The 27780-nt window shown below is 45.2% G+C and overlaps 1 protein-coding gene across 5 annotated transcripts in view; it reads left to right on the forward strand.

Moving 5' to 3' along the window:
* NEK10 (NIMA related kinase 10) overlaps positions 1 to 27780 on the forward strand; it is a 514569-nt gene that overhangs the window by 36093 nt on the left and 450696 nt on the right. For all 5 annotated transcript variants that reach the window (XM_033930152.1, XM_033930153.1, XM_033930155.1 and 2 more), the window contains exon 3: positions 9922 to 9988. In XM_033930152.1, coding sequence (XP_033786043.1) covers positions 9922 to 9988 — 67 coding nt within the window. The remainder of the gene's footprint in view (positions 1 to 9921; positions 9989 to 27780) is intronic.

Raw genomic sequence — 27780 nt, forward strand, 5'->3', positions numbered from 1 at the left:
CAGACTAACACCTTCTATCAATACTGTCCTTAAAAATAATTAATACAAGGCACACAGACATTTTCATGGTCACTGCCCCACAAACATGGAATCTTCTACCAGCCTATATTAGAGAAAAGACTACGCTGGAACAGTGGCGTACCTAGGGTATGTGGCACCCGGGGCCCATCATTTTTTGACCCCCCCCCCCATGTAAAAAAATATTTTTTGTAATGACCATGAAATGGAATAAATGGTCAGAATAGAAACAGGCAGTGAAAATTTTCTTATATTCCAAACATAACATAACATAAATTATGTCTGAATTGTCATGACATCAGAAGTACATATGGAGTAGTTGCAGGTGATGCTTGGGACAGTTCTGATTGTGTTAGTTCGGTTTTATGTGTTTTTTGAATAGAAGGGTTTTTATTTCTTTTTTTGAAGGTTTTGCAGTCTGTGGTCGATGTCAATTGGTTGTAGAGTTGGGGGTCGAGTGTTGCAGCTCGAATGGCTAGGAGGTTGTCAAACAGTTTTTTTCTTTTGACATTTTTGGTTGGAGGGTGTGTGAACGGTGCGTGAGTTCTCCTATGTCTGTTTGAAGTGGATTGAATTATTTAGCTGAAGAAATTAGTTACCCCCTCATCCCACACACATTAATTCTCTTCCTTTTTTGTTCCCATTATAAAAAACACTGATAAGTTCCCAGAAAAAAAATACATTAAAATAAGAAGTGAAAACAAAGGCCCCTACAGATGAGAACATAACATAAGAATAGCCTAACTGGGTCAGACCAATGGTCCATCATGCCCTGTAGCCCATTCTCATGGTAGCCAATCCAGGACACTAATACCTGGTTAAAACCCAAAGAGTAGCAACATTCCATGCTACCGAACCAAGGCAAGCAGACACTTCCCCCATGTCTTAATAACAGATTATGGACTTTTCCTTCAGGAATTTGTCCAAATCTTTCTTAAAACCAGCTACACTATCTGCTTTTACCATAATTTCTGGCCACTTCATTTTTAAGTTTAGATCTTTCCTTTCAAACAGAGACCTTGCTAGATGTCAAATACAGCACAAGGTAACTTCACATGGACTTAGCTGTGCAGGAAATGTGAATCTCCTCATACACCCACCATATAGTGCAAAAATGTGCAAAGGTCTGTTTTTTTCTTTCGATCACTACATAGCCTAATGCCACACAAGCAGCGCTGTTACAAACATATTCTGTAGGTCAATGCTAAGGATAACAAAGTTTCCTTCCTTGGACCAGAAGGAGATAAACCACTTTAAGAGATTCCAAAACAACACCCAAAGACCCACTCAGTGGGTGAACCAGTGGAGTGGACTAACTGGGGGGTGGAAATGGGCCCGGAGTTTGCTCAGCAGAATTTCCCAGACCACCTCTTCCTCTCAACACATTGACACGCTGCCACCATCACCACTAGGAACACCTCACTGGGTAGGCCAGCTATGCTATAAACTTTATAAAACACATTATTATATTTTCTTATAAAGCACATATTTTAACTGAACTCTCTGACATCCTCAGCCTTTCCATTCACAAAAATAGAAGGAAGAAAAGTTCCCATTTCCTGCTGTCTCATGTCCCCGGCCTATACAATATTTTTTTTCTGCAGACCCTTCAAAAGTCTGACCAAATCCTCGTTTCACTTGCATTATAAAGTACTGAGGATGCCATCTCTCCCCAATCCCAGGTCCTAAAGTCTAAGACAGTAGCGCAAACTAATGCTGCCAGATTCAGGAAAAAAAATTTCAATTCGATTCAGCCTATTGAATTGGTTTTTCAATTTGATTTTCCTGCCCAGTTGGGTGATTTTTTTCAAAACTCCTGGTGGGTTTTATAGCTTTTTCACCCCCTTTGGCTTCTCCTAACCACACTGGCGCTGTGGTGTAAATAAAATAAAGAAACAAAAAGGACTTTTCCTCTCTCTGTTAAATCCTAGCTCACGTTTGCAGTCCAACACCAGCTCTGGCAGGATACACATTTCAAATCTGACATATTATAATCACAAAACAGAAAATAAAATTAATTTTTTTACCTTTTGTTGTCTGGTTATATTTCAAATCTTGTTGGTCCAAGGCTCTGGTTTTCTTCTGATAACTTGCTTGCCAGGGTCTCCTTCTTTCTGCATGCTAACCATCCATCTGCCAACTCTGTCCTCCCTTTCCATTTCCCTTCCCTTCCCAAGAAGTCTGGTATCTTTCCTTTTTTTCATCTCCCTCCACAGATCCACCTTTTCTTAACTACCCTTTCATCCGGCATCTCTCCCTCCTTCCCCACCACCCCAGAGTCCACCATCTCTCCCTTTCTTTTCCTAATTACCCTCCTATCCAGTATCTCTATCCCTCCTCCACACCATCCCTTGTGTCCAATTTCTCTCCCTTTCTGTTCCTTCCCTCCCTAAATCCCATGGTCCATCATCTCTCTCCCTCTCCTCTATTTTCAGACCCATTATTTCTTCCCCCCCCCAAAGTTTGGCATATGCACGTCTCTTTGAACACCCCCTTCCCTCCATGTACTTCTAAACCATGGTGACATAGTAACATAGTAACATAGTAGATGACGGCAGATAAAGACCCGAATGGTCCATCCAGTCTGCCCAACCTGGTGCCCCCCAAAGGCCTGTCCCTCCTTAAAGGTCTGCCTGTACCCCCTTGAAGGCCTGTCCCACCCCATTGTAGGCCTGTCCCCTCCTTGAAGGCCTGCCTGCCTGTCCCCCCCTTGAAGGCCTGCACCCCCTTGAAGGTCTGCACCCCCCACCCGAAGGCCTGCACCCCCCCAGAAGGCCTGTCCCCCCCTTGAAGGCCTGTCCCACCCCCTTGTAGCTTGTCACCCCCCCTTGTAGGCCTGTCCCCCCTTGAAGGCCTGCCTGCCTGTCCCCCCCTTGAAGGCCTGCACCCCCCCGAAGGCCTGCACCCCCCCTTGAAGGCCTGCAATCCCTTGAAGGTCTGCACCCCCCCCGAAGGCCTGTCCCCCCCTTGAAGGCCTGCACTCCCTTGAAGGTCTGCACCCCCCCGAAGGCCTGCACCCCCCCTTGAAGGCCTGCACTCCCTTGAAGGTCTGCACCCCCCCGAAGGCCTGCACCCCCCCTTGAAGGCCTGCACTCCCTTGAAGGTCTGCATCCCCCCGAAGGCCTGTCCCCCCCTTGAAGGCATGCCTCCTTTCCCCCCCTTGTAGGCCTGTCCCCCCTTGAAGGCATGCCTGCCTTTCCCCCCCTTGAAGGCCTGTCCCCCCCCTTGAAGGCCTGTCCTCCCCCTTGAAGGCCTGCACCCCCTTGAAGGTCTACACCCCCCCAAAGACCTACACCCCCCGAAGGCCTGTCCCACCCCCTTATAGGCCTGTCCCACCCCCTTGTAGGCCTGTCCCCCCCCTTGAAGGCCTGCCTGCCCTCCTTGAAGGCCTGCCTGCCCCCCCCTTGAAGGCCTGTCCCTCCCCCTTGAAGGCCTGCACCCCTTGAAGGTCTGCACCCCCCCGAAGGCCTGTCCCCCCTTGAAGGCCTGCCTGCCTGCCTGTCACCCCCTCCCCCTTGAAAGCCTGCCTGCCCGCCCGCCCCACCCTGAAGGCCTGATGCCCCGACCCACCCCGAAGGACTGCTCGCCCCCCTGGCCTCCCCGCACCACCTATGAAGCAGCCGCAGCAGGATCGCGAAGTCAGCGATCCCTGCGCTGCTTAGGCGCTGCTTCCTGCGCCGCGGTCCCGCCCCTCCTCTGATGTCAGAGGAGGGGCGGGACCGCGGCAGAGGAGGGGCGGGACCGCGGCGCAGGAAGCAGCGCCTAAGCAGCGCAGGGATCGCTGACTTCGTGATCCTGCTGCGGCTGCTTCATAGGTGGTGCAGGAAGGTCAGTGGGGTGAGCGGTCCTTCGGGGGCGGGGGGGGACTGAACGGCAAGACCGGGAGCACCCCCTCAGGGCTGGCACCCGGGGCGCACCGCCCCCCCTTGGTACGCCACTGCGCTGGAAAGATTCAAGGGCTCTCTGAAGAGAATTGATCCACAAGTCATCTAATCTTTGGGCTGCATAAATCACTAGAATTAAATTTGCATCTCGGCCTCCAAGCAGTTCTTAAACCCTGCCCTAATGTGCTTAGACCTTTTTTATGTAGCTCTTTTCTATAATAATGTAACATAGTAACATAGTAGATGACGGCAGATAAAGACCCGAATGGTCCATCCAGTCTGCCCAACCTGATTCAATTTAAATTTTTTTTTTTTTTTTTTTTTTCTTCTTAGCTATTTCTGGTCGAGAATCCAAAGCTTTTCCCGGTACTGTGCTTGGGTTCCAACTGCCGAAATCTCTGTTAAGACTTACTCCAGCCCATCTACACCCTCCCAGCCATTGAAGCCCTCCCCTGCCCATCCTCCTCCAAACGGCCATGCACAGACACAGACCGTACAAGTCTGCCCAGTAACTGGCCTAGTTCAATCTTTAATATTATTTTCTGATTCTAAATCTTCTGTGTTCATCCCACGCTTCTTTGAACTCAGTCACAGTTTTACTCTCCACCACCTCTCTCGGGAGCGCATTCCAGGCATCCACCACCCTCTCCGTAAAGTAGAATTTCCTAACATTGCCCCTGAATCTACCACCCCTCAACCTCAAATTATGTCCTCTGGTTTTACCATTTTCCTTTCTCTGGAAAAGATTTTGTTCTACGTTAATACCCTTTAAGTATTTGAACGTCTGAATCATATCTCCCCTGTCTCTCCTTTCCTCTAGGGTATACATATTCAGGGCTTCCAGTCTCTCCTCATACGTCTTCTGGCGCAATCCTCCTATCATTTTCGTCGCCCTCCTCTGGACCGCCTCAAGTCTTCTTACGTCTTTCGCCAGATACGGTCTCCAAAACTGAACACAATACTCCAAGTGGGGCCTCACCAATGACCTGTACAGGGGCATCAACACCTTCTTCCTTCTACTGACTACGCCTCTCTTTATACAGCCCAGAATCCTTCTGGCAGCAGCCACTGCCTTGTCACACTGTTTTTTCGCCTTTAGATCTTCGGACACTATCACCCCAAGGTCCCTCTCCCCGTCCGTGCATATCAGCTTCTCTCCTCCCAGCATATACGGTTCCTTCCTATTATTAATCCCCAAATGCATTACTCTGCATTTCTTTGCATTGAATTTTAGTTGCCAGGCATTAGACCATTCCTCTAACTTTTGCAGATCCTTTTTCATATTTTCCACTCCCTCTACGGTGTCTACTCTGTTACAAATCTTGGTATCATCTGCAAAAAGGCACACTTTTCCTTCTAACCCTTCAGCAATGTCACTTATATACATATTGAACAGGATTGGCCCCAGCACCGAACCCTGAGGGACTCCACTAGTCACCTTTCCTTCCTTCGAGCGACTTCCATTACCCACCACCCTCTGGCGTCTGTCCGACAGCCAGTTTCTGACCCAGTTCACCACTTTGGGTCCTAACTTCAGCCCTTCAAGTTTGTTCAACAGCCTCCTATGAGGAACTGTATCAAAGGCTTTGCTGAAATCCAAGTAAATTACATCTAGCATATGTCCTCGATCCAGCTCTCTGGTCACCCAATCAAAAAATTCAATCAGGTTCATTTGGCACGATTTACCTTTTGTAAAGCCATGTTGCCTCGGATCCTGTAACCCATTAGAAAATATACTATCCTTTCTTTCAGCAACACTTCCATTATTTTTCCAACAATTGAAGAGAGGCTCACCGGCCTGTAGTTTCCTGCTTCATCCTTGTGACCACTTTTATGAATAGGGACCACATCCGCTCTCCTCCAATCCCCAGGAATCACTCCCGTCTCCAGAGATTTGTTGAACAAGTCTTTAATAGGACTCGCCAGAACCTCTCTGAGTTCCCTTAGTATCCTGGGATGGATCCCGTCTGGTCCCATCGCTTTGTCCACCTTCAGTTTTTCAAGTTGCTCATAAACACCCTCCTCCGTGAACGGCGCAGAATCTACTCCATTTTCTCGTGTAACTTTGCCGGACAATCTCGGTCCTTCTCCAGGATTTTCTTCTGTGAACACAGAACAGAAGTATTTGTTTAGCACATTTGCTTTCTCCTCATCACTCTCCACATATTTGTTCCCAGCATCTTTTAGCCTAGCAATTCCATTTTTTATCTTCCTCCTTTCACTAATATATCTGAAAAAATTTTTATCTTCCTTTTTTACATTTTTAGCCATTTGTTCTTCCGCCTGTGCCTTCGCCAAACGTAGTTCTCTCTTGGCTTCTTTCAATTTAACCTGTAGTCCTTTCTGCTCTCCTCTTCTTGGGTTTTTTAATATTTCATGAACGCCAACTCTTTCGCCTTTATTTTCTCAGCCACTAGGTTGGAGAACCATATCGGCTTCCTTTTTCTCTTGTTTTAGTTGTAGTTCTATCCCCCCTTCCTTTATCTCAAGTAAGTCATGTGAATGTCATTTATTTCATGTTGTTGGTTTACCCCAGATTTTATTATTATGTAGAACGCTTAGAAAGTTTATAAGTGCTGCATCAAATTTTTAATTAAAATATGGTGAAACTTGGTATTACTTGGCTGAGTCTATTGATTTAATTATCAAATACAACTTCTTTTTTTTTATAATTCTTTGTTCATTTTCATATTTTACATGAAGTGTACAAAATATTGAGTTACAACTAATGAATACACAATATCACTTTTATATCTATTACATAATATTCTGAACAAATTTTTTTTATCCCCTCTCCCACCCCCCACCCTTCAAGTACTTTCCAATCACCTTATACATATCGTATACCATATTATAACATGTTATGTAAAATTATTTTCACTACCCCCCTCCATTTGTGCCATAAAGAAGACAAGAAAAAGAAGAAAAGAAGAAGATAAATCCTATTATTCATTCAGTACAATACTTTGTCAATGGCCCCCATATTTTTATAAATTTAGGATATGTCCCTCTTTGTATTGCTATTACTCTTTCCATTTTGAATATATGACAAATTGTATTCCACCAAAATGTATAATTAAGGTTACTATGATTCTTCCAGTTATTGGTTATATGCTTGTTGTAGACTGTATTTGTTTTGCAGCACTGTTTTTTTCCAAACCCTCTTTTGTAGGTCCGTTCTTCCATTTTAAAGTGTTGTCCAGCTCTGGCTTACTATACTTTGATTTAATTATCTAACACAGAAACGTGATGGCAGATAAAGGCCAAATGGCCCATCCAGTCTGCCCATCCTCAGTATCCATTATGTCTTCCTCTCTTTAAGAGATCCCACGTGCTTATCTAGGACAGTCATTCTATATAGACTGCTCTCTGTCTACAGTTTTGGTTTCCCTCTTGGTCTGTAGTTCTGGTTATCCATAGAATAGGGTTATAGTAGAAAGTATGTTTGCTCATTGGATTACTTTTACTCTGATTTGATATCATTTTTATTGGGTTTTATTCTTTTTAGTTAATTTTCATTATATCAACCAGAAGACCACTGATATTTGGTATGCTCAAAAAATTTTTTAATTTTACAGTTAATATACCTCTTATTACAGTTAATATACCGTTACTTTTAGGGTTTACAACGTATTTTGGTTCCTATTTTTCTGGGAGTTTGCTTTTAAGTATGCAGCATATCTATTTTTCACTTCTTAACAAATACTTTTAAATCCAAGTAGTCATTATTCACCTTTCATCATATAGTTTTACTTCACATGTTTCTATGGTTTTTTTAAATTCATATATCATCTAGTTTTATTGTATTCCAAATGCTTTTGCTTTAGGCATTTTCGATGTTGTTTTATGCTGTGGAATTGAATTTTAATCTGTGTTGTATTTTGTTTTTACCTTTTGTACATGTATATACATGGTTTTAACTGATGTATGTTTATTTATGATTTTGTTAGGCCAATGCAGTAATAAATATGGGTTACATTAGAAGTCTGAGGAGTAGCCTAGGGATTAGCTTAGTGGACTTTAAAGGACCCTGATTCACATTTTTGAGGAGGAGGGAAGATATGGGGGTATTGAAAAATAAATGAACACTGTTGAAGAATTGTTCTTTTTCTGTTCTCGAATAAAGTCATTTTATTTAAAAAAAAAACAAAAAACCATACAAACCTAAAAAAGGATTACACTAGAAATACAGAGAGCTCTTGGGTGAATCTAGAAGATATAGTAGTAAATAGGATTTGAATGCTGCTTTCCCATGCTTTGAACCTACTGTTCTAGAAACTACAGTATTCAAGAGCCTGAAAAAGCAAGCTATTGAATAGAGAATGACACGGGAACAAAGTTTGTCCCTGTCCCCGCGGGTACTGGCTCCATCTCCATCCCGCCTCATACCCAAGGACTCTGTCCTCACTTTCACAAGCCTTGAACATGTATGATTTTATATTTAAATCTTTTTATTAATGTATAAAAATGGACAATATTCTGTACAACTGCTTATAAATGACAAATAGAGCCTTCCATTTCTATCAGGTTTGGGTACAACTTTCCCAAAGATTCAGTTACCTATGTTTTTGCATCACTTGAGAAGGTAATTGGATTGTCTTTCAGACATGGGTCTAGAATAGAACTTAGACTATATAGTGAATGAACAGGAAAATAAGTGTCTATTAAATGTTAGAAATGTTTCTTGATGCCAACAGTAATTTATGAATGTGTTCCAGTAACAGTAAGAAGCTTGAGCTGCTGGGCACATGATGGAAGGAGGTTGCAGATGGCAGACAAGACACGAATGATGTCATTTAACAGTAGTTCATTGAAATCCAAAAGTAGTTTCTGCAGTTTTTTTTAAATTATTGAATTCAGTTGTCAATTGTCTAAAATGTGTTACGTTTTTGCATATTGGTACTAGTCTCAAGTTTTTAGAGAATGAAACGGAGACAAAGTTTATTCCTATCTCCGCAGGCTCTGTCCCCGTCCCTGCCCTATGGGTACTTGTCCCTGTGTCATTTTCTACTATTGAACAAATCTGGCAGTGAGACAATGGAAAATGAACTCATCAGATGACCAAAAGATCTGTTTAAGTCAATATGAAGTTCTATGTTCAGAGGAGTGATAATTCCTAAGATCCAAGGTTGATTTTTCAGTTTCACTATATATTTTCTTCAGATTTGCTTAAGAAAATCTGAGTTCCCCAAGCAGATTCAGAGAAAATCAGAAATTTACCCGTATCTCAGACTGCCTGAAATCTACATTATTTGGGTTTTACTACAAATTTCTCACACTTAACAATGTCACATAACAGCATTTGGAGTTGCTCATGCTTGCATGGGGCCCTTTTACTAAAGTGCTTTAGGTGTTAACACATGCCTAATGCAGCAAAACATGGACTACCATGGAATGCAGTACAGCATCATGTGGCAGCTTTTGACTGTATATATGCTAAATAATGTTTTGTATATTTTAGAGGAGGGTGTCTGGGTCGAGTGTGGACGTTCCTGCACTAACTCCCTCCTCCTTTTACTAAGCCACAATAGAGATTTTTACTGTGGCCTCGAGCACTAAATGTTCCAATGCTACTCTGACACTCGTAGAATTCCTATGAACGTTGGAGCAGCATCAGAGCATTTAGCACCCCGGGCCGTAGTAGAAATCTCTACCATGGCTTTGTGAAAGAGGGCCTAAACCAGTTAGCACATCCACATTGCTATATGCTTACTGGTTAGTGCACAGATAACACAGGAGCCCTTAGTACCACCTACAAATAGCTACTGATAAGTGCTCTCCTGATGATTTTTTTTTAAATGGCTGCACGCTAATGCAACATTAGCTGATAGTCATTAATATGAAAAGTAGAAAATCGAGGTTTTTACCAACATGATAAAAATAGGCCATAATTTGGGAAAGACCCACATAAGGATGCAATAAGGCCTATTTTTACCACGGCTTAGTAAAAGGACCCCATGGTTATTTATTGGCATTATCTTTTCAGTATTTTAATAAAATTTTGTTTTGTAATGCTTAGTTCTAGGGACTACTCAGACATCAAAAGGCTGTTGTCTCTTTTAAATGTTCAAGCAAGCAAACAGCAGGTAAGACCACTGTGATGTAAAACTGTTTCCCAAGTGAAGTCTTTGGAGTACCTCCTTGCCATTCAGATTTTCAGGATATCCACAATAAAGAAGCATGAATGATATTTGCATATAATGACAGTAAAGTATGCAAATCAATTTCATGCATATTTATTGTAGATATCCTGAAAACTTGATTGGCAAAGGGGTATTCCAGGACTGACTTAGAAACACTGATGCAAAATACATGATTTGCAAAGTTTTGCATGGACTACTGCCAAGCTATCTTTTTGAACACTTCAAATTTGCAAACAGGAATCATTTACAGTTAGTACATTTTTTTTTTATTTTCCATTACAAAAGATTCTTCTATAAAATGCTGGCATATCAAGCAGCCCTTTGGGAAAAACAAGTTAGTATTTATCTCTCTTTTTCCACCTCTTACTCAGCTTATAGGAAAAAGTTGAAAACATATCTTTATCCCAGGACAAGCAGGTAGCATATTCTCCACATGTGGGTGACATCATCCACAGAGTCCCGTCGCGGACAGCTTTTCAAGCAAACTTGATTGAAGATCTCAAGTTTGCTAGTGCTGCACCGCGCATGCGTGTGCCTTCCCGCTCAACTAGAGGGTGCGTCTCCTCAACATGATCCTCAATTCTTAGTTTTCCGCGGAGCCAGAAAGCCCTGTCTCTCTTCTCTGCGATCTTAAGTGCCTTTCTTGCACCGTGGCTTCTTTTCTTTTTTTCCTAGTCGGAAGTTGCTGTGCTCTGCGTCTTTATTGTCTTTAGAAAAACTCCACCAATATATATATATATATATATATATTTTTTTTTTTTTCAGTTTTTTTCTTCTTTGATGAGCGACCGGGGGATCACGGATTTTCCTTGGCCTCTCGGCCTCACATGGCCGCGGCCCTACTTCCTACCATATGTCCCGGCCTCTTACCGGGTTCAAGAAGTGCACGCAGTGTGGTCGGGTAATTTCCATCACAGACCCTACGGACTCTTGCCCTCGTTGTGCCACCCTTCAACCTCGGGCTCTTCGTCGGCGTCGGGCCAAGATTATGGACCTCTTTGCAATGGAAGCTGACAACACTTCGGCCTCGGTCTCGACGTCGGCCTCGAAGACCTTGGTCCTGAGCAAGTCTCCCTCGACATCGAAGGCCTCGGCGGCTCTGGCTTCGAAGACCTCGGCCTTGGGTAAGTCTCCTCTTCCTCCTTCAGGTTCAGCTCAGCTACTGAAAAAGCCGTCCTCGGAGTCTCTGGCCGCCCAGGCAGTGAGTGTAGTCCTGCTGGCCTTGACGAGACTGCCTCCCAAGTGTGCCTCCACATCACGGGAATACTCTACATTGAGGTTGCCCTCATTGGAGTGCACTACTGCACCAGTATGTCTGAATCCTTTGTTCTTAGTGCCGATGTTCGAGGATATGCTTAAGGCAATCTTAACCTTGCAGATCTCCTCTCCTTTAGCTCAGCTTGCCCCGGCCTCAACCTCGTTCGTTGTGGACCAGCCTGAGCGTCGCGCCGAGAGGCAAGGTGCGTCGGTCTTGACGCTTGTACTCGAGTGACTCCTCGTCTATTCCCTCGAGGCGGACTTCTCCCGCCGCCCGGCCTTGTTTGAAGCACCGGTCGAAATGTACTTTTTCCTTGAGGCAGAGGTCTGCAAAGCGGCCCAGGGAATCTTCCCCGAAGCGGGATAGGTCACCAGGCCCTCGCACTACGGGGTCCATCAAGCCGTCAGACCTCGTACTGTCTGGCCCTAGTCTTCTCCGCTCTTCTGTGCCATCTCGGTCCCCGGACCGATGGGCTCCGAGGTCGAAGACTCCTGCCTCCCTCCCTCATCGGCAGGCCTCTTCTTCCCGGAGCTCGCCAAGGAGGGCTCCACGGATCTCCGTCCCTCAGACCCCTGGGTCCTCGCCTTCCAGGCTCTCTAAGCGCAAGCTGTCGTCAACTTCCTCTTGTTCTTTCAGCGGATGCTTGTTGACTCTGACATGCTGGCGCAGTATTCGAGGGAGGCTTCCCCCTCGTTTTCTGCTGCCCCAAAGTCTTGCTTGGCTTCCCCCCTTGAGGGGCCTTCTGCGAGCAAGCCGTCCTCCTTCACCAGGTTCATGGTGGACATGGGCAAAGTGCTGCAATTGGACCTCCAGTCTGATTCCAGGTACACCCTGGAATATTTGGAGGAGATGGAGCTTCCTTATCCACCGAAGGAATCCCTTCGCCTCCCTTTGAATCCGGTTTTGCAGCAGACTTCCTTCCGGAATTTGAAGACTCCTTACGCTATCCCGGCCATTCCATCCAAAATGGAATCCAGGTACCGGACGGTCCCCTGTAAGGGGTTTGAGAAGGCTCAACTCTCCCACCAGTCCCTGGTGGTGGAGTCTTCCCTAAAGAAGTCTAATCCTTCCAAGGTCTACACGGCTGTCCTGCCGTGCCGGAAAGGCCGGACTATGGATAAGTTTGGCAGACGCCTGTACCAAAATTCGATGATGGCGAACAGGGTTCTGAACTACAATTTTACTTTCACATTCTATCTCAAACAGTGCATCAAATCCATGCCCTTCTTTCAGGATGATTTGCTTGTCTCATCGCCAGACGGAATTTCACCAGTTCCTGGATACGCTGTCGCAGATTCGACTTTATAAGTTTCAGACGACATATGATGCCTTTGAACTCTCCTCGAGGGTCTCCGCCTTTGCGGTAGCCATGCGCCGCCTGGCTTGGCTCCACATAGCTGACATGGACCCGAATCTGCAGGACTGGCTGGCGAATCTTCCGTGCTTGGACAACAAGCTCTTTGACGACTCCATCGAGGCAGCCACCAAACGCCTCTCCGAGCATGAGTGCTCCTTTGCCTCCTTGGTCCAACCCAAGGCGAAGCCCGCTCCTCCTAAGTAGTACAAGTTGCCTCCCCGGTGCTATCCCCAGAAATTGACACCTGCTTTTTCCAGGTCACCTCCTCAGCGTCGGCAGCAGCAGAGGGCCCCTCAAAAGCCTCAGACCCCTGCGACGGCTAAGCCTGTGCCGTCCTTTTGACTATCTTGGTTGGAGAGGGCCGGCCCCCTCCGTCCTCGAGCCTTCTCCTCTGCCTATAAGGGGCCACCTCAGTGCCTTTATCACCACTGGGAACTGATTACTACGGACAATTGGGTCCTCTCGGTCATCAGAGAGGGGTATTCCCTGCACTTCAGGCTGCCGCCTCCGGACCTGCCCCCAAGACCTTCCAACAGAGCGCAACTCCCCCTTCTTCTCCAGGAGGCTCGTGCCCTCCTTCACCTCCAGGCAGTGGAGGAGGTCCCTTTGTATCAGCGGGGCACCGGATTTTACTCCCGGTACTTTCTAGTCCCCAAAAAAAACCGGGAACCTGCACCCTATCCTGGACCTCCAAGTACTGAACAGGTTCCTGGTCAAGGAGAAGTTCTGTATGCACTCTCTTCCCAAATTGTATCCCCTGATGGACGAGGGGGATGGTTATGTTCCCTGGACCTGTAGGAGGCCTACACTCACATCCCAATCCATCCAGCCTCTCGCAGGTTCCTTTGCTTTCAGGTGGGAGACCTTCACCTTCAGTATTGAGTCCTCCCGTTCAGGCTCACTTCGTCCCCACAAGTCTTCACGAAGTTCCTCATGGTGGTGGTGGTGGTCCTGTGGTCGCAGGGTCTTCAAGTGTACCCGTACCTCAATGACTGGCTCATCAAAGCACCGTCACTGCGGGAGGTTATTTCAGCAACCCATCAGACTATTATGTTCCTTCAGCATCTGGGCTTAGAGGTCAACTTTCCCAAGTCCCAGTTGTGCCCCTCTCAGTCTCTGCAGTTCATTGGGGCGGTTCTGGATAAAGTTCACCTCCGCTCATTTCAGCCTTAACCTCGGCAGGCCGCCCTCATCCACCTGTGCCGGCAGGTCTCCCTTCAGTCCACGGCCTCCGCCAAGCAGATGATGATCCTGTTGGGACACATGGCCTCCACTGTTCATGTGACTCCTTTTGCCAGACTTCACCTCCGAGTACCTCAGTGGACCCTGGCGTCCCAGTGGAGACAGGACCAGGATCCCGCCTCTCAGCACATTGCGGTGACTCCCTCCTTGAGGCGTTCGCTCCGTTGGTGGATGCTCTCTTCCAATCTTTCCAGAGGTTTTCTCTTTCTCACACCCCCGCCGCGGAAGGTCTTAACAATGGACCACTCTACGTATGCCTGGGGGGCTCACCTCGACGGCCTCCGGACTCAGGGTCTTTGGTCGAGGGCCAACCGTCGCTGCCACATCAACCTGCTGGAGCTTCGGGCCATTTACAATGCCCCGGTCGCCTTTCGGCATTTGCTTCAGGATCAAGTAGTCCTGGTGCACACGGACAACCAGGTGGCTATGTATTTTGTAAACAAACAGGGAGGTAAAGGTTCCTTGTCTCTTTGCTGGGAGGCTCTTCGGCTCTGGGAGTGGGCGATACACCACAACATCTTCCTTTGAGTGGTCTACATCCAAGGCGAGCAAAACTGCCTGGCAGACAGGTTGAGTCGTCTTCTCCAGCCACATGAATGGTCGCTCCATTCCTCGACTCTGCATCAGGTGTTTGCTCAATGGGGAACGCCGCAGATCTATTCGTCTCACCCCTCGACCACAAATTGCCTCGCTTCTGTTCAAGGATTTACTCCCTGGATCGTCTCGAGGCGGATGCTTTTCTTCTGGTTTGGATGGGCTGGTTCCTCTATGTGTTCCCTCCTTTTCCTCTGATTCTGAGGACTCTCGTGCAGCTCAAACCAGCTCACGCTGCCATGATTTTGATAGCTCCTCAGTAGCCCAGGCAGCCGTGGTTCTCCCTTCTCCTCCAACTCAGTGTCAGGAGAGCCTCTGCTTCTGCCTGTGTTTCCTTCTCTGCTGTCTCAGAGTCGGGGTTCACTGCTGCATCCCAATTTGCAATCTCTACACTTAACAGCTTGGTTTCTTTCCACCTGACTCCCTCCTTCGGTTTTTCTCAGTTGGTGTGGGATGTTCTTGAGGCCTCTCGCAAGAGTTCTACTAGACAATGCTACTCCCAGAAGTGGTCTAGATTTGCTGCGTGGTGTGCTTCGCAACGTGTGGAGCCGCTGTCTGCCTCCTTGTCATCTGTGCTGGATTATTTGCTCCACTTGTCTCGGTCTGGCCTCAAATCAACTTCTATTCGAGTCCACCTTAGTGCGATTGCTGCCTTTCATCAGCCGATTGATGGGAAATCGCTCTCCGTCCATCCGGTGGTTTCTCAATTCATGAAGGGCCTTTTTAATGTTCATCCTCCACTCAAGCCTCCCCCCGTGGTTTGGGATCTTAATGTGGTTCTGGCTCAATTGAAGAAACCTCCATTTGAACCCATTGATAAGGCTCATCTGAAGTACCTCACTTGGAAGGTGGTGTTCCTGGTTGCCCTCACGTTGCGGACCTACCTTTTATTGTCTTTCATCATGACAAGGTGGTCCTTTGTATTCATCCTAAGTTCTTGCCCAAGGTGGTTTCGGATTTCCACCTCAACCAGTTCATTGTTCTTCCGATGTTTTTCCCAAAGCCCCACTCTCATCCTGGTGAAGTGGCACTTCACAATCTTGACTGTAAGAGGACGTTGGCTTTTTTACCTCCAATGCACCCAGTCTCATCGGATGGCTCCTCAACTCTTCATTTCTTTTGATCCTAATCGGTTGGGCCGTCCTGTTTCCAAGCGCACCTTGTTCAACTGGTTGGCTGCTTGTATTTCCTTCTACTATGCTCAGGCTGGTCTTCCGCTGCCGGGTCGGGTCACAGGGCATAAAGTCAGAGCGATGGTGGCATCTGTCGCTTTGCTCAGGTCCACGCCTATTGAGGAGATCCTCAAGGCCGCCACTTGGTCCTCGGTTCATACATTCACCTCTCACTACTGTCTGGATACTTTTTCCAGGCGTGACGGCTGGTTCGGCCAGTCAGTTTTGCGTAATCTGTTCTCCTAAATTGCCAACTTTCCCACCATCCCTTCCTAGTTAGCTTGGAGGTCACCCACATGTGGAGAATATGCTGCCTGCTTGTCCTGGGATAAAGCACAGTTACTTACCGTAACAGGTGTTATCCAGGGACAGCAGGCAGATATTCTCGCAACCCTCCCACCTCCCCGGGTTGACTTATTTGCTAGCTATCTGAACTGAGGACCACGTTGAGGAGACGCGCCCTCTAGCTGAGCGGAAAGGCACATGTATGCGCGGTGCTGCACTAGCAAACTTGAGATCTTCTAGCAAGTTTGCTTGAAAAGCTGTCCGCGACGGGGCTCTGTGGATGACGTCATCCACATGTGGAGAATATCTGCCTGCTGTCCCTGGATAACATCTGTTACGGTAAGTAACTGTGCTTTTTAGGAAATTCTTAAACTAAAACTTTATAATATGTAATAATGTTAATATTTCCTTGGAAATATATGGACTTAATACTTATGATCTGCTACAATGTTAGTATTTCTTAATTTGTAAACCACACTGAACCATAAGGTTGTTGCAGTATATAAGAAATTTTGTTATGAAAACGACTCAGCTTTGAATAGGTGATAAGTTATCATGCTAAGATGATCTGAGTCACATCTCCATCCTAAGGCCAGTAAAACATTAACTGACTTATATTCAGCATTATTTAACTGGCTGGAAATGGCACTGACTAGTTAAATAATGCTTAACTGGTTATCTCCACTGAATATTTGGGTAAAAGTTAGCTGGCTATATTTCACAATAACTGGCTGGTATAAAGTTAACTGGCCATAAGTGGTGTTCAAAATATTTAAGTAAAAATAAAAATACATATTTTTTTAATACTTAAATAAAGGTACAGTGAAGAACACATTAAAAAATTTCCTTAAGAAAAAGTTAAAAAGCTTATAATACTTTTTGAGTAAAAAGTATTGTAATTGCAATGAATTAAACTATTAATGTTTTTCTGCTAACAATTTTATTGCTCTACAATTCAATCCACTTTGCTTTTAATAACATAAAAATTTGAAAATGACTTACTCATACAAGTGTGCTTGTGAGTCATTATTAAACCAGCACAGCTAAAATGGTGTTCTACAACTGCACTGGCAGAAAGTGGATTGCTCAGTCTGAGCTGCAATATTACTGATACAGTGAAAAAAATGAAAAGAGTAGGGAAGTATTTTAAGAAAAATAACATGTAAGAATGTGGCGATCAAAAATATTAAATTTAAACCAAATGGTCTCCAATTAAATATACGATGAACTGAAAGTTAAACTTAATCTCAAATTCTCATATATTCAGAATTGTGTAATTCAGCCTAGGACCGAAGTCCCAACAGCCGAATCCACCACCCAGTCACTGTGTATGGAATATTTATAAATACTTTGTCATTTGAAAATATTTCAATCTATGAATAAATGAACATTTGCAAAAAAATTGAAAAATGCTTATAACTTAGCTTATAAAATCTCACAGGTCCCAATGTGGACCACGTTTCGAGGACCTTTTTCAAGGAACCCACAAGGGAGTTAGAGTTGTGCTTGACTTTCACACATTAAGGGTGATGCTTTAAAGTGTGCCGTGCAATTCTGTCATATCGGCAAAATTCGGCACCGATGTTCTCAAAACTGCTTGCTGCTTCTCGTTAAAGCATCACCCTTAATGCGGTTATAACATTAGCAAGCTGCACCCTTTTTTTTTTTTTTTTTAAAGCTTATAAAGCTTTTTTTCTTTAGAATAGATTGTTTTTACACAACTGTGATATCCATCTCATAAGTATGGTCCCCACATTGAAGGCCTCTGATAAAAGTTTACAGTCATTATAGGTTAGTAGACAACTTTTTTTTTTGTTTTAAGTTTTTTATTGATTTTTTCATATATCAACAAGTGTTATAAATTTTCCATACAATTATCTTAACAATACACTTGATATCACTATAATGTACTTTATATAAACCATATTTTATATTATTTTTCTTATGAATTTATATAACATATATATTGTAATGATTTTATCAATTATTATTTAATTATGAACCCTTTTCCCTCCCTTTATCACGTTAATTTCTCATAAGACTATCACTCATTATGATATATTTTTTATAATGTATAATAAAGAGAATAAATTCCTTACCCCTTCCCTCCCTCCCTTCTTTAACCATTATCTTATTATGGGAAAAAATTAAAATCAGTCATTGCAAAAATCTGTTAATGGTCCCCAAATCTTCTTGAACTTATCCATATATCCTTTTTGTGTTGCAAATGTACGCTCCATCTTATATATATGGCAAACTGAGTTCCACCAAAAATTATAGTTCAATCTGTCATAATTTTTCCAATTATGTATAATTTGCTATACTGCTACTCCAGTCAATATAAATAAAAGTTTATTGTTATTTGATGAAATTTGACTTCGAGCTCTCATTGCAGTACCAAACAAAATCGTATCATATGTCAAGGCTACCGGATTTTCTAACATCCTATTAATTTGAGGCCAAATTGATTTCCAAAATATTAATATGAATGGACAATAGAATAAAAGATGATCTAATGTCCCTGCTTCAAGATGACAATGCCAGCATCTATTAGACTTAGAGCTATCTATTCTATGTAAACGTGTGGGGGTCCATAAAGCTCTATGTAAAATAAAAAACCAAGTTTGTCTCATAGAAGCTGACAATGTACATCTTAACCTCCAAGACCAAAGTCGTGACCATTGAGATGCATTAATCTGATGCTTAATCTCAATGCTCCAAATATCTCTAAGACCATTTTTTTTCTTTTTATGTACAAATCCTGATATTAATTTATACCACATTGCGGCCTGGTGACCCATGGAATCTATCTGAAAACATAAGAATTCCATACTATGATAGTTATTAAGGTTTTTCCATTCAGAGAACCCTGTTAGTAGACAACTTTAATGTGTTGCAACTGTTACGGGTTGTTTCCAGCATTTTGCTATTCAGTTAATGCAGAGAAAGCAGATAATAGCTACACCTCTTGAGATGGCATTAATTACTGTTTTATTTGCTGTGTTAATTGTTAGGAGGTAATTCTATAACTATGTACCTATAAATAGATGCCCAGAGAGTACGTGGTAAGTGTGTGGTATGGTGGTTGGAGCTACAACCCCAGCACCCTGGGGTTGTGGGTTCAAATCCCGCACTGCTCCTTGTGACCCTGGGCAAGTCAATTAATCCTCCAGTGCTCCAGGTACATTAGATAGAGTGTGAGCCCGCCGGGACAGATAGGAAAAATGCTTGAGTACCTGATATGTGGAAAATAAATAAATAAAAATAAGATATATGCATATTTACAGATGACTGCTTAGGTAGAAATTTGGCATTTATGTGCATTTGTGCACACATGCTTTACATGTGTATAGTTAAATTGTGAGCCTACCAGGACAGATAGGGACAATACTTAAGAGTACCTGACTACTATTCAGTGAATGTGCTGGATAACTGAAGAACAGCTCTACGACTATCTAAATAAGTGGAAGAATATAAAAAAATATATAAAACTGTTTGGATGTTTCTAAGCATAGTGATGTCAATAAGAAAGTCTGAAAAATGAAGTGATTCATACAATATATTTGAAATTGGCTTAACATTGTGAAGGTCCACAAAAATTTCTTGATAACTCTTGTGAGCTTTATAGAGTTTGATTAGTCCATGATAAGTTGTTTGGTAACAAGTGGATTGTGAATTGTCATGGCTTAAGTCCATGAAGGCAATTTCATATAACAACCTTTGCTAGTGAAACATGCATTATTAGATCTGATGCAACATGATTTCAGAGCTGGGCACAATCTGGAAATATCACATGCTTCTCTTTTATCATGTTTAGAATCAAAAGACTAGGTTTTTAAAGATTTCTTTTATTGAAATCACTACAGCATTTGATCTTGTCTAGCAAGAGCTTTTGTGGGCTCAGTTGATGCAGTTGGGCTTGGTTTGTACAGTTAAATTGTTTATATCGTACTTATCTAAATAGCATCAGTGGGTTTACAACAGCTCTGATGTTTCTGACTGGTATGTTACATAAAATCCCTCAGAACTCCTCATTAGAGGAATTTTATTTAATATGTACATATTATCTTTTTGTTATAAGCTTCAGGAACTGGCAGTCAATTAGAGTGATGTTTATTAAGCTTCAGATCTGTCATTTGAGGATTTTTCTTGAAGCTTCAGATTTTAGATATGCAATTGTTTTACCTAATCTTGATTACTATAATTTGGTATTTACTAGTGTTTAAGTCCGTTAGATTAACGGGTGCTAGATGACCGCCTCTCCTGCTTTTGAACCTGGGCAGAGGCAGAGCTGGGGCGGGAGGGAGTGACGGTGGGAGAGCAATTTCAAAGCCTCGGCAGCGGCGGCTCCTTGACCAATCCACGCTTACAACGGCCCCACACTCGCGGTCTGGCTGGCTCCCCCACCAAAGCCCTTCCAGCGGCAGCCCCTCCCGCATCCGTCCCCGCATCCCAAGCCTCTCCGAAGGCCGGCTCCCACGAAAATGGTACCCCTCTGTCCAAAACTGCGGCGGCAGCCTCCCTCAAGACACATTTCAAATCTGACATATTGTAATCACAAAACAGAAAATAAAATTATTTCTCTTACCTTTTGTTGTCTGGTCATTATTCATACCATGTAGGGGTCCCAGGCTATGGTTGGCTTTTGATAACTCGCTTGCCAGGGCCCCTTCTTTCTTCTTCCCTCCCTCCATCCCTGCAGCTGAAGACAGGCACCTCCCCCCAGTGGTCTGAGACAGGAGGGAGCAGTTAGGAGAGGGTCTGAGGGCAAAGAGGGGCTCAACAGCGCACAACCACCTTTCCTTCCCTCCCTCCATCAGGTGCAGTGCAGCTCCACCAATGTTAAAAGGAGCCACGTCGAAATCGGAGCCCTGCCACTGCCATAGCACGTTCCCCTCTGCCTTGGTCCCGCCCCTTCTCTGACATATGGGACCGCGGCAGAGGGAACGTGTTACTGTGGCGGCAGGGCTCCAATTTCAAAGCAGCTGCTTTTAACATAGGCGGAGCTGAACTGACCTGATGGAGGAAGGGAAGGAACGGTGGGGCAAATTTCGGCAACGGCAGGAATTGTTTGGCGGGCCAAGCACCGTGAAACTTTGTTTCTTTAGGCAGCCATGGTTGTTTACTTGAATTCAATGTCAGCATTAGGGTTCGCCGGCCGCCAGCCGTGAGAGGAAGGCCGCCGCAGGCTCGCGGCTAGGTAGGGGGACAACAATGGCGCTTATGCTCAAGCCCCTGCCACAGCTCCTCTCTCGATCCTGGTGCGGTTCGAGAGAGGAGTCGTGGCGGTGGCTTGAGCATTAGTGCGATTGTTGTCCCCCTACCTAGCCGCGAGGCTGCGGCGGCCTTCCTCACCCAACTCTCATGGCTGGCGGCCGGCGAACCGTAATGCTGACATTGAATCCAAGTAAACAACCGGGGCTGCCTAAAGAAACATGGTAATCATATTCTGTCCTGAAAGCCCCCGTCGCAGCTCCTCTCTCGATCCTGCTGCGGTTCGAGAGAGGAGCCGTGGCGGCAGCTTGAGCATAGAAACATAGAAAAAAGCAGCAGAAAAGGGCTATAGCCCACCAAGTCTGCCCATTCCAAGTATCCCCTCCCCTGAATTTACGTCCTTAAAGATCCCACGTGAGTATCCCATTTTCTCTTAAAATCCGTCACGCTGCTGCACAGTGAGAGCCAGGGGCGCGCATGTGCACTCGTGTTTCCGCGACGGGATCAGGGAACACGATTTTTGAGTGCGCATGCGCGGCCTATCATTTTATTATATTAGATAGAATTACCTGATGCTGTGGTTTACCAACCACAACTGGCCCAAAATGCAGCTGTACAAGTTATTTGTGGCTGAAGTAACTGAACATGTTGTTCCATATCTGAAGGATTTTTACTGGCAGCCAGTAAAGTTTTGTGTGTGTTTCAACCCCTTAATTCTCTAAAAAGTGCTAAAAAAATGTGTGTACAATTTTGTGTTGTGTATCTGAATTGGGGTGCACAATTTAATTGAATAGCAAGCTAATTTGAATCAATCAGTGAATGATAGAGGTGTGTAGCCAAAAAATGAAGGAGTAACCTAATGGTTAGACCAGGGGGGCTGAGAACCAGGGATTAAATGTTGGCTCGGCCCAAGGATCACTCTAGAGCTAAAAGGGCAGTGCCGCAATGGTCAGAGCCAATATTCAGTTACATTGCTTAGTTAAATGCTGCTATCGGTGGCCAGTCTGCCCAGTGGTTTAAGTAGGCAGCAGGATCTCCTGCCTGCTTAAACCACTCTGAATTTCGAGTTCATATAGTGTCAAGGCACAGCTTTTGAATGGTTTAAATAAATTTTATCAAATCATATGCACAATGGCATAGTAAATGGGGGGGGGGGGGGGACAGGGAAGCATACCACACCGGGCGCTGTCTTGGCAGGGGTGCTGGTGCTGTTGGCGTCTCTCCTCCTCTCCACCCCATACCTCTTGAAATGTTCGCCGGAGGGAGCATCTTCCACTTCCTGCTTGTGCCAACCTCGGCGCCCTTCTGATGTCACTTTCAGATTGTGGAACCAGAATGTGATATCAGAAGGGAGCCAAGGATGGCACGAGCAGGAGGTGGAAGATGCTGCTCGCTCCAGGAAATATTTCAAGAAGTACATGTGGAAGGGGAGGGGGGAGCGTTCGTGTGGCAGTGAAGAGTGTGTGTGTGGGGGGGTGGGTGTCATATGGTGCGATGATGTCAGGTGCTTCCCTCCCCTCACTACTTCACTGCATGTGCAAAAGAGAGGCAATTCTATAAGTGAGCCCCTCCATTTAGGTATCCCAATGCCATGGGGCAAAACCTATATCTGATTCTGTTATAGAATAGCAGCGTAACTCAGTTTTGACTTGCCCAACCCACCCTCAGTTATGCTACCCTTACTGTAGACCTGATGTCATTGCAGTCACATAAATGCTAAGGGATATGCATAACTGACAGTATTCTGTAAATTACATGTGTAAGTGGAAGCTCCACCCATATCTTGCCAATGCACTGTCCATATATGCACCAATGGCATGACCACGAGGGGCTTTGGGGCTTGGATCTCCATAATTTAGGTTCAGTCCCCCTCCTCAATTCCTCCACTGTCTGCTGGTTTGGCTGGCGTGGGTCCCAAGCCCCTTTAGCAGAAGGCCCACCTTCATGCAAAGCCTGGCAGTTAATATTTCTCCTGGGCTGCCACCACTATGCTGTTCCCTGCCCCCCCCCTTTGCACATGCCTGTTTTTTGTGAAACTGAGCATGCATGAGGGAGACACACCCCCACGCATGTGTGAAATTCAAGCATGCGCATTGTGGTTGGGCCCGGTTCTTGGCAAGCGAAAGACCTGGCTTGGACTGCAGGCAAGATTTTGGGCGCCTTTGATTTGGTTGGTGAACTGAAAACCACGGAATTTTTCTGGCTTCAGTTCAAAATAAGGTTTATACTTTATTTGTCCACAACGGAAAACCCCAAAAATATCAGACTTAAATCCAGTGACAATTTCCCTGCAGTTCAGTCTTCACTGCTACCTGGGTAAAGCATGCATTCTCATTATTGTGTTTCATTTCAAAGTTCATCGCCACCAGGCTTCATTTGCCTCCAATACTAATGTCCAAATAATATGATAGTCTCTGTTGGGACCCCTACCCGCAGGTAGCTAGGTTCCCTCTTAGGGAGCGCTCGCCAGCTTACTCCCCTCTCTTAAGGCCATGCCTGGTATATCATAGCCAGTCCAAACAATAAACCAAAACAGTTTTCATTGACTTTTGGCTTCTCAGCTTTCACTGCTTTTCTCTCTTGGGACTTCTCCTGTTCTGCCTAAGCAAGGGGGGTGGAAACAAATAACCCTTCCTATGCATGAAGTTGTGCTATGCTCCACCCAAGTTTCCAAGCCCCCTTGCTTCTGCACGGCAGTTTAAAAGTTTTTTCAAGGGATTAGCTAATTCCCCTAGCACTTGTGCTTGGTCCCTATTTCTTATCAGCACTCTGAAGCCCTCTCCCAGCACCAACATGTTCCTAGCTCATTTAATATTCTGGCTAGAGAAACATTGCAAAGCGCAGTGCTGGGGAGAAGTTGTATCACAACTCCATGCCTTCTCCTGGCAAATTATATTCTTCTGGGATATTAGCATGGCTCTCCCAGCCCATACTACTGATATTGTAATCATAGCTATTTCCCTGCTTTCTGCATTTACATTGTCCCATTCCCCTCCCCCTTCAGGGTAGTTAGAAGAGCTGGCTGGCTAAGCTTCCCCTTTCCCCTCTGTAGTATAACTTTTCCTTTCCCTTACAAATCCCTCTGCAAGGTCCCAGTACTTAGCTGCTTGGGGAATTTCTGTTTGTCCTTCTCTGGGTGGCAAAGAACTGCCTCTCTGTCTCTGTGGAGGGAATGTCCAGCTTGGAGCTGTGGGCTGGGCTCGAATCTCTCTTACAGCCACAGCTGGGGTTAATTTATTTCCCTTCTGCTTCACATCTGAAAGCTTATGTGTTTACAGTTTCCCCAGTATAGCCCCTCCCCCTTCTGGGTTGATTCTCTGTTTCACAGCTTGGTTTTGCAAAGAAACTTCTTTGCTCTTGGGACAGAAATAATGGCAATTAGACTGGGTTGATTCTCTGTTTCACAGCTTGGTTTTGCAAAGAAACTTCTCTGCTCTTGGGACAGAAATAATGGCAATTAGACTGGTTTGGGAGCCCTCCCTACTAGGTTTCCTGGTGGATGGCTCTCTTGTTTTAACCCTGCTTATTTTACTCTGCCTAAAACAGCAACAGATGAATCCAGAGACTAGTGGGATACCACACATCTACTAGCAGGTGGAGAAAGAGAAACTGATTAACAGGTGGTCCTATTAGCTGGTACTCTCCCTGTATCTTCAGTATTCTCTATCTCCCAGCAGGTGATGGTTGCTTTTCAACTAGCTCCTGAATTCTGGCTGTGACTAGAAAATTATTTTCTCCTGTTGAAGTTTCTCTTCAGTGAGACAGCCATTCTATTTTCTCCTGTTGAGTTTTTCTCTTCAGTGAGACAAGGGTGTCCGACTGAACGGTGCCAACTTTAGGGGTTACACCTGCCCCCCCCCCCCCCAGGTCCCTGCCTCACCCTCCCTCCAGTGATAGAGGGTCTGCCTTGGTCTCTAATTTTCTTCTTTCCCTTGTTGTAAACCCCCCCCCCCAAAAAAAAAAACCCCTAAAAAACAAGAGACCAAATATACTGTCTGGGTTTTTTCTGCACTGCCAGTACTAAACAACCAGCATCCGCAAGCCCTCAAATCATTAAGGTATGTTTTGTTATCAATGACTGCGGTTTCTTGCGTCCGGTATGGGGTTTGTTATGCAGTCTTTATGCTCCGGGTTTTTCGTTGAGTGTATGGTTGGTTGTGGAAATTCTAGGCTGAGTTCCTCCGGTGCCGCGAGTGAGTTAGTAACAGGCATTTTTGACGGCGAATTCCTGCCTCAAGCGTGTGATACCTGTTTGATAAGCCACTTTCGGTTGCGGTGTTACAAATAACATGCAGCTGTGTTTCTGGTGAATGCCTTTTTCCACTGCTCTGTCCGTTAGCTTGGATAGCTCCGGGAGAGAGTTGGCACAAGAAGTCGGAGTTAGCTATATGCCGCGCTGTGGGAGGCATGCGCATTTGCGACACTGAGTTCGCAGAGAACAGTTTATTATGGTGTTGGAGGAATTGTGTGTTTCTTCCCGCTCGCAGGAGGTGCATGGGTGTGTTAGTTTCTTTTGGCGGCCTTCTCTGGCGGTCGTGACCTTTCTCCCCGTACATGAAAAAAAAATACCCCAAAAAAGAACTTGTTACTCTGTACGGCGGCTGCTGTGTGCTTGGGGGGCAACAGCGTTGGCAAGCCTGGAGGCATGCTTTACTGATCCTGCTTCAGTCGGGTTTCTGTGGTTTTGTGCATCCGAGGTTTGATTTCTTGAGCGGTGCAGTTTTTTTCTGGGGGACCCATCACATTTAGGCATAAGGAGATCCTCCATTCTATTCTCTGCTGCCCAGTTTCAGCTTGTTCTGGAATGTGTCGGCAGGAGGTGAATCGCTGTTGAGCATGGTCAGTGGCGGGGGATTATTCTGTTTTCAGTACAGACATTTCCTCCTCCTTCCTGGGGTCCCTGTCTGGTGAGAATATAGCTCTCTGGTACCATAAGCAGATTTGCCTGTTTTATTCTTCTTTGACCAGGTGTACTGCACTGCATGTGGCTGGTGGTGGTGCTATAGAATTTATTACTAGTTAGTAATGCTGGATTAGACTTCTGTTCAAGCGGTCTCTGGTGGCACTTCTCCTCATCAGGAGGAGTTGGCTATTTTTATGTTTAAGGCGCTGTTAGGTTTTCATGTTCGCAGGATGTTACTCAGCCTTCTGTGGTTTCTCACCCTCTCATGGCGAGTGATAGAGCCCTTTTCATTCTGGGGCCGCAAGACACTCATTTCTGGTTTGAGCCATGTTTGAGACTAGTCTCAGTACCATAGCCTATGGGGCTGCTGTATCCTAGAGTTCTGGATAGCTTAGAAAGGTTGGCGCTTCAGAGTTAGATGCTGTTATGGCAGTGGGGACAAAGGGGTCCACCTACTTCATTCATGGAAAGCTGGTCCTGTCAGATCCCCACATGGAAATGGGATTTATCCCTGCAGTTCTCCTTTGAGTTTGCAAGTTGCCGGATGCACCTCTTTGGCTGTTGGGCGAAGGTTGCACTTTCTACTTTGTCTCTAGTACATCGTTCCTATTGGGGCCATTGGAGTTTGGCCTGGATTTGAAGATCTTGCTAGAGAGTTTTGGGGTTTACCAGTTTTAGCGCTTGAAAGAGATGGATAATGAAAGTTCCATCTTTTCATGAGGTCAACTGATATAGACCATGTAAATTGTCTTATAGCCCTGATTCAATTTTTTCTGCTAATGCTTGCCTGATCTTTGAATCAGGCAATTCTTTCTTCCATCCAAGGAGTCTTTGTATCATCATGACTGTGGCCAAGCCACAGGCATTTCGTTCTGAAGGGGCCAAGTGGATGCATGGTCTGTAGGTCGTGCCCATTATTAGCTATGGTTGCAACCTACTTTCTAATCTAAGGTTGCAAATTATTTCTTGAGCTCCTTGTGTCAAGTGCAGCCACAATGGCGTTTGAGCGTCACCATTCAGTGTTTCTGGACTTAGGGCTGGTAGTCCCAGTTTCTCCAGCACATGGTGGCCAGGGATGCTATTTCAGGTCCTCACCGTGCCCTAGAGGGAGTACTTTACAGTGCTCGGTTTTGAAGAAACCCATTTACATCTTCGGATCTAACCACCACATCAGCAGTATATTCGCTTTGCGGTCCTCCTCCGGCACTTTTGGTGTCGGTCGATTTCCATTTGTCCTAGCCCCGACTCCATGGAAATTTCGATGGTGATGGTGGTAGTGACAGCATTTATTTGCTAGGCCATGATTCCTGTTAATCTTTTTTTAGCAGACTGGGTCTTTAGGCTTTATTCCAGACAAGACTGTGTCACCAATGAGTGATTTTTCTTCTTCATTGTTTGAGGTGGATCTTCCATCTTCTAAAGACCTCTCTTATCCCTTTCCATTCAGTGTGATTTCTAGAGGGGTATTGGGGGGCACCCTGGTGTTGCCTGTGTTTATTCCCAGAGAACGGGGCGACCAGATCCATTCTCAGGTTTTTCTTTGGTTATCCTAAACAGCAGTATGGTATTATATACAGGTTCCAAGATTGATGGTGGTGTTTCTACCCGTGGATTCTGGAGATCGGTTTCACTGAAAGCGAAGGCGGTAGGCACTTTTGTTCTGGTGGTTCTGGGTGTCTCAAGGCTGCTACCGTACTCTAGATGACTCAG

The sequence above is a fragment of the Geotrypetes seraphini genome, chromosome 2, assembly GCF_902459505.1.
Source record: "Geotrypetes seraphini chromosome 2, aGeoSer1.1, whole genome shotgun sequence".
Taxonomy (NCBI): domain Eukaryota; kingdom Metazoa; phylum Chordata; class Amphibia; order Gymnophiona; family Dermophiidae; genus Geotrypetes; species Geotrypetes seraphini.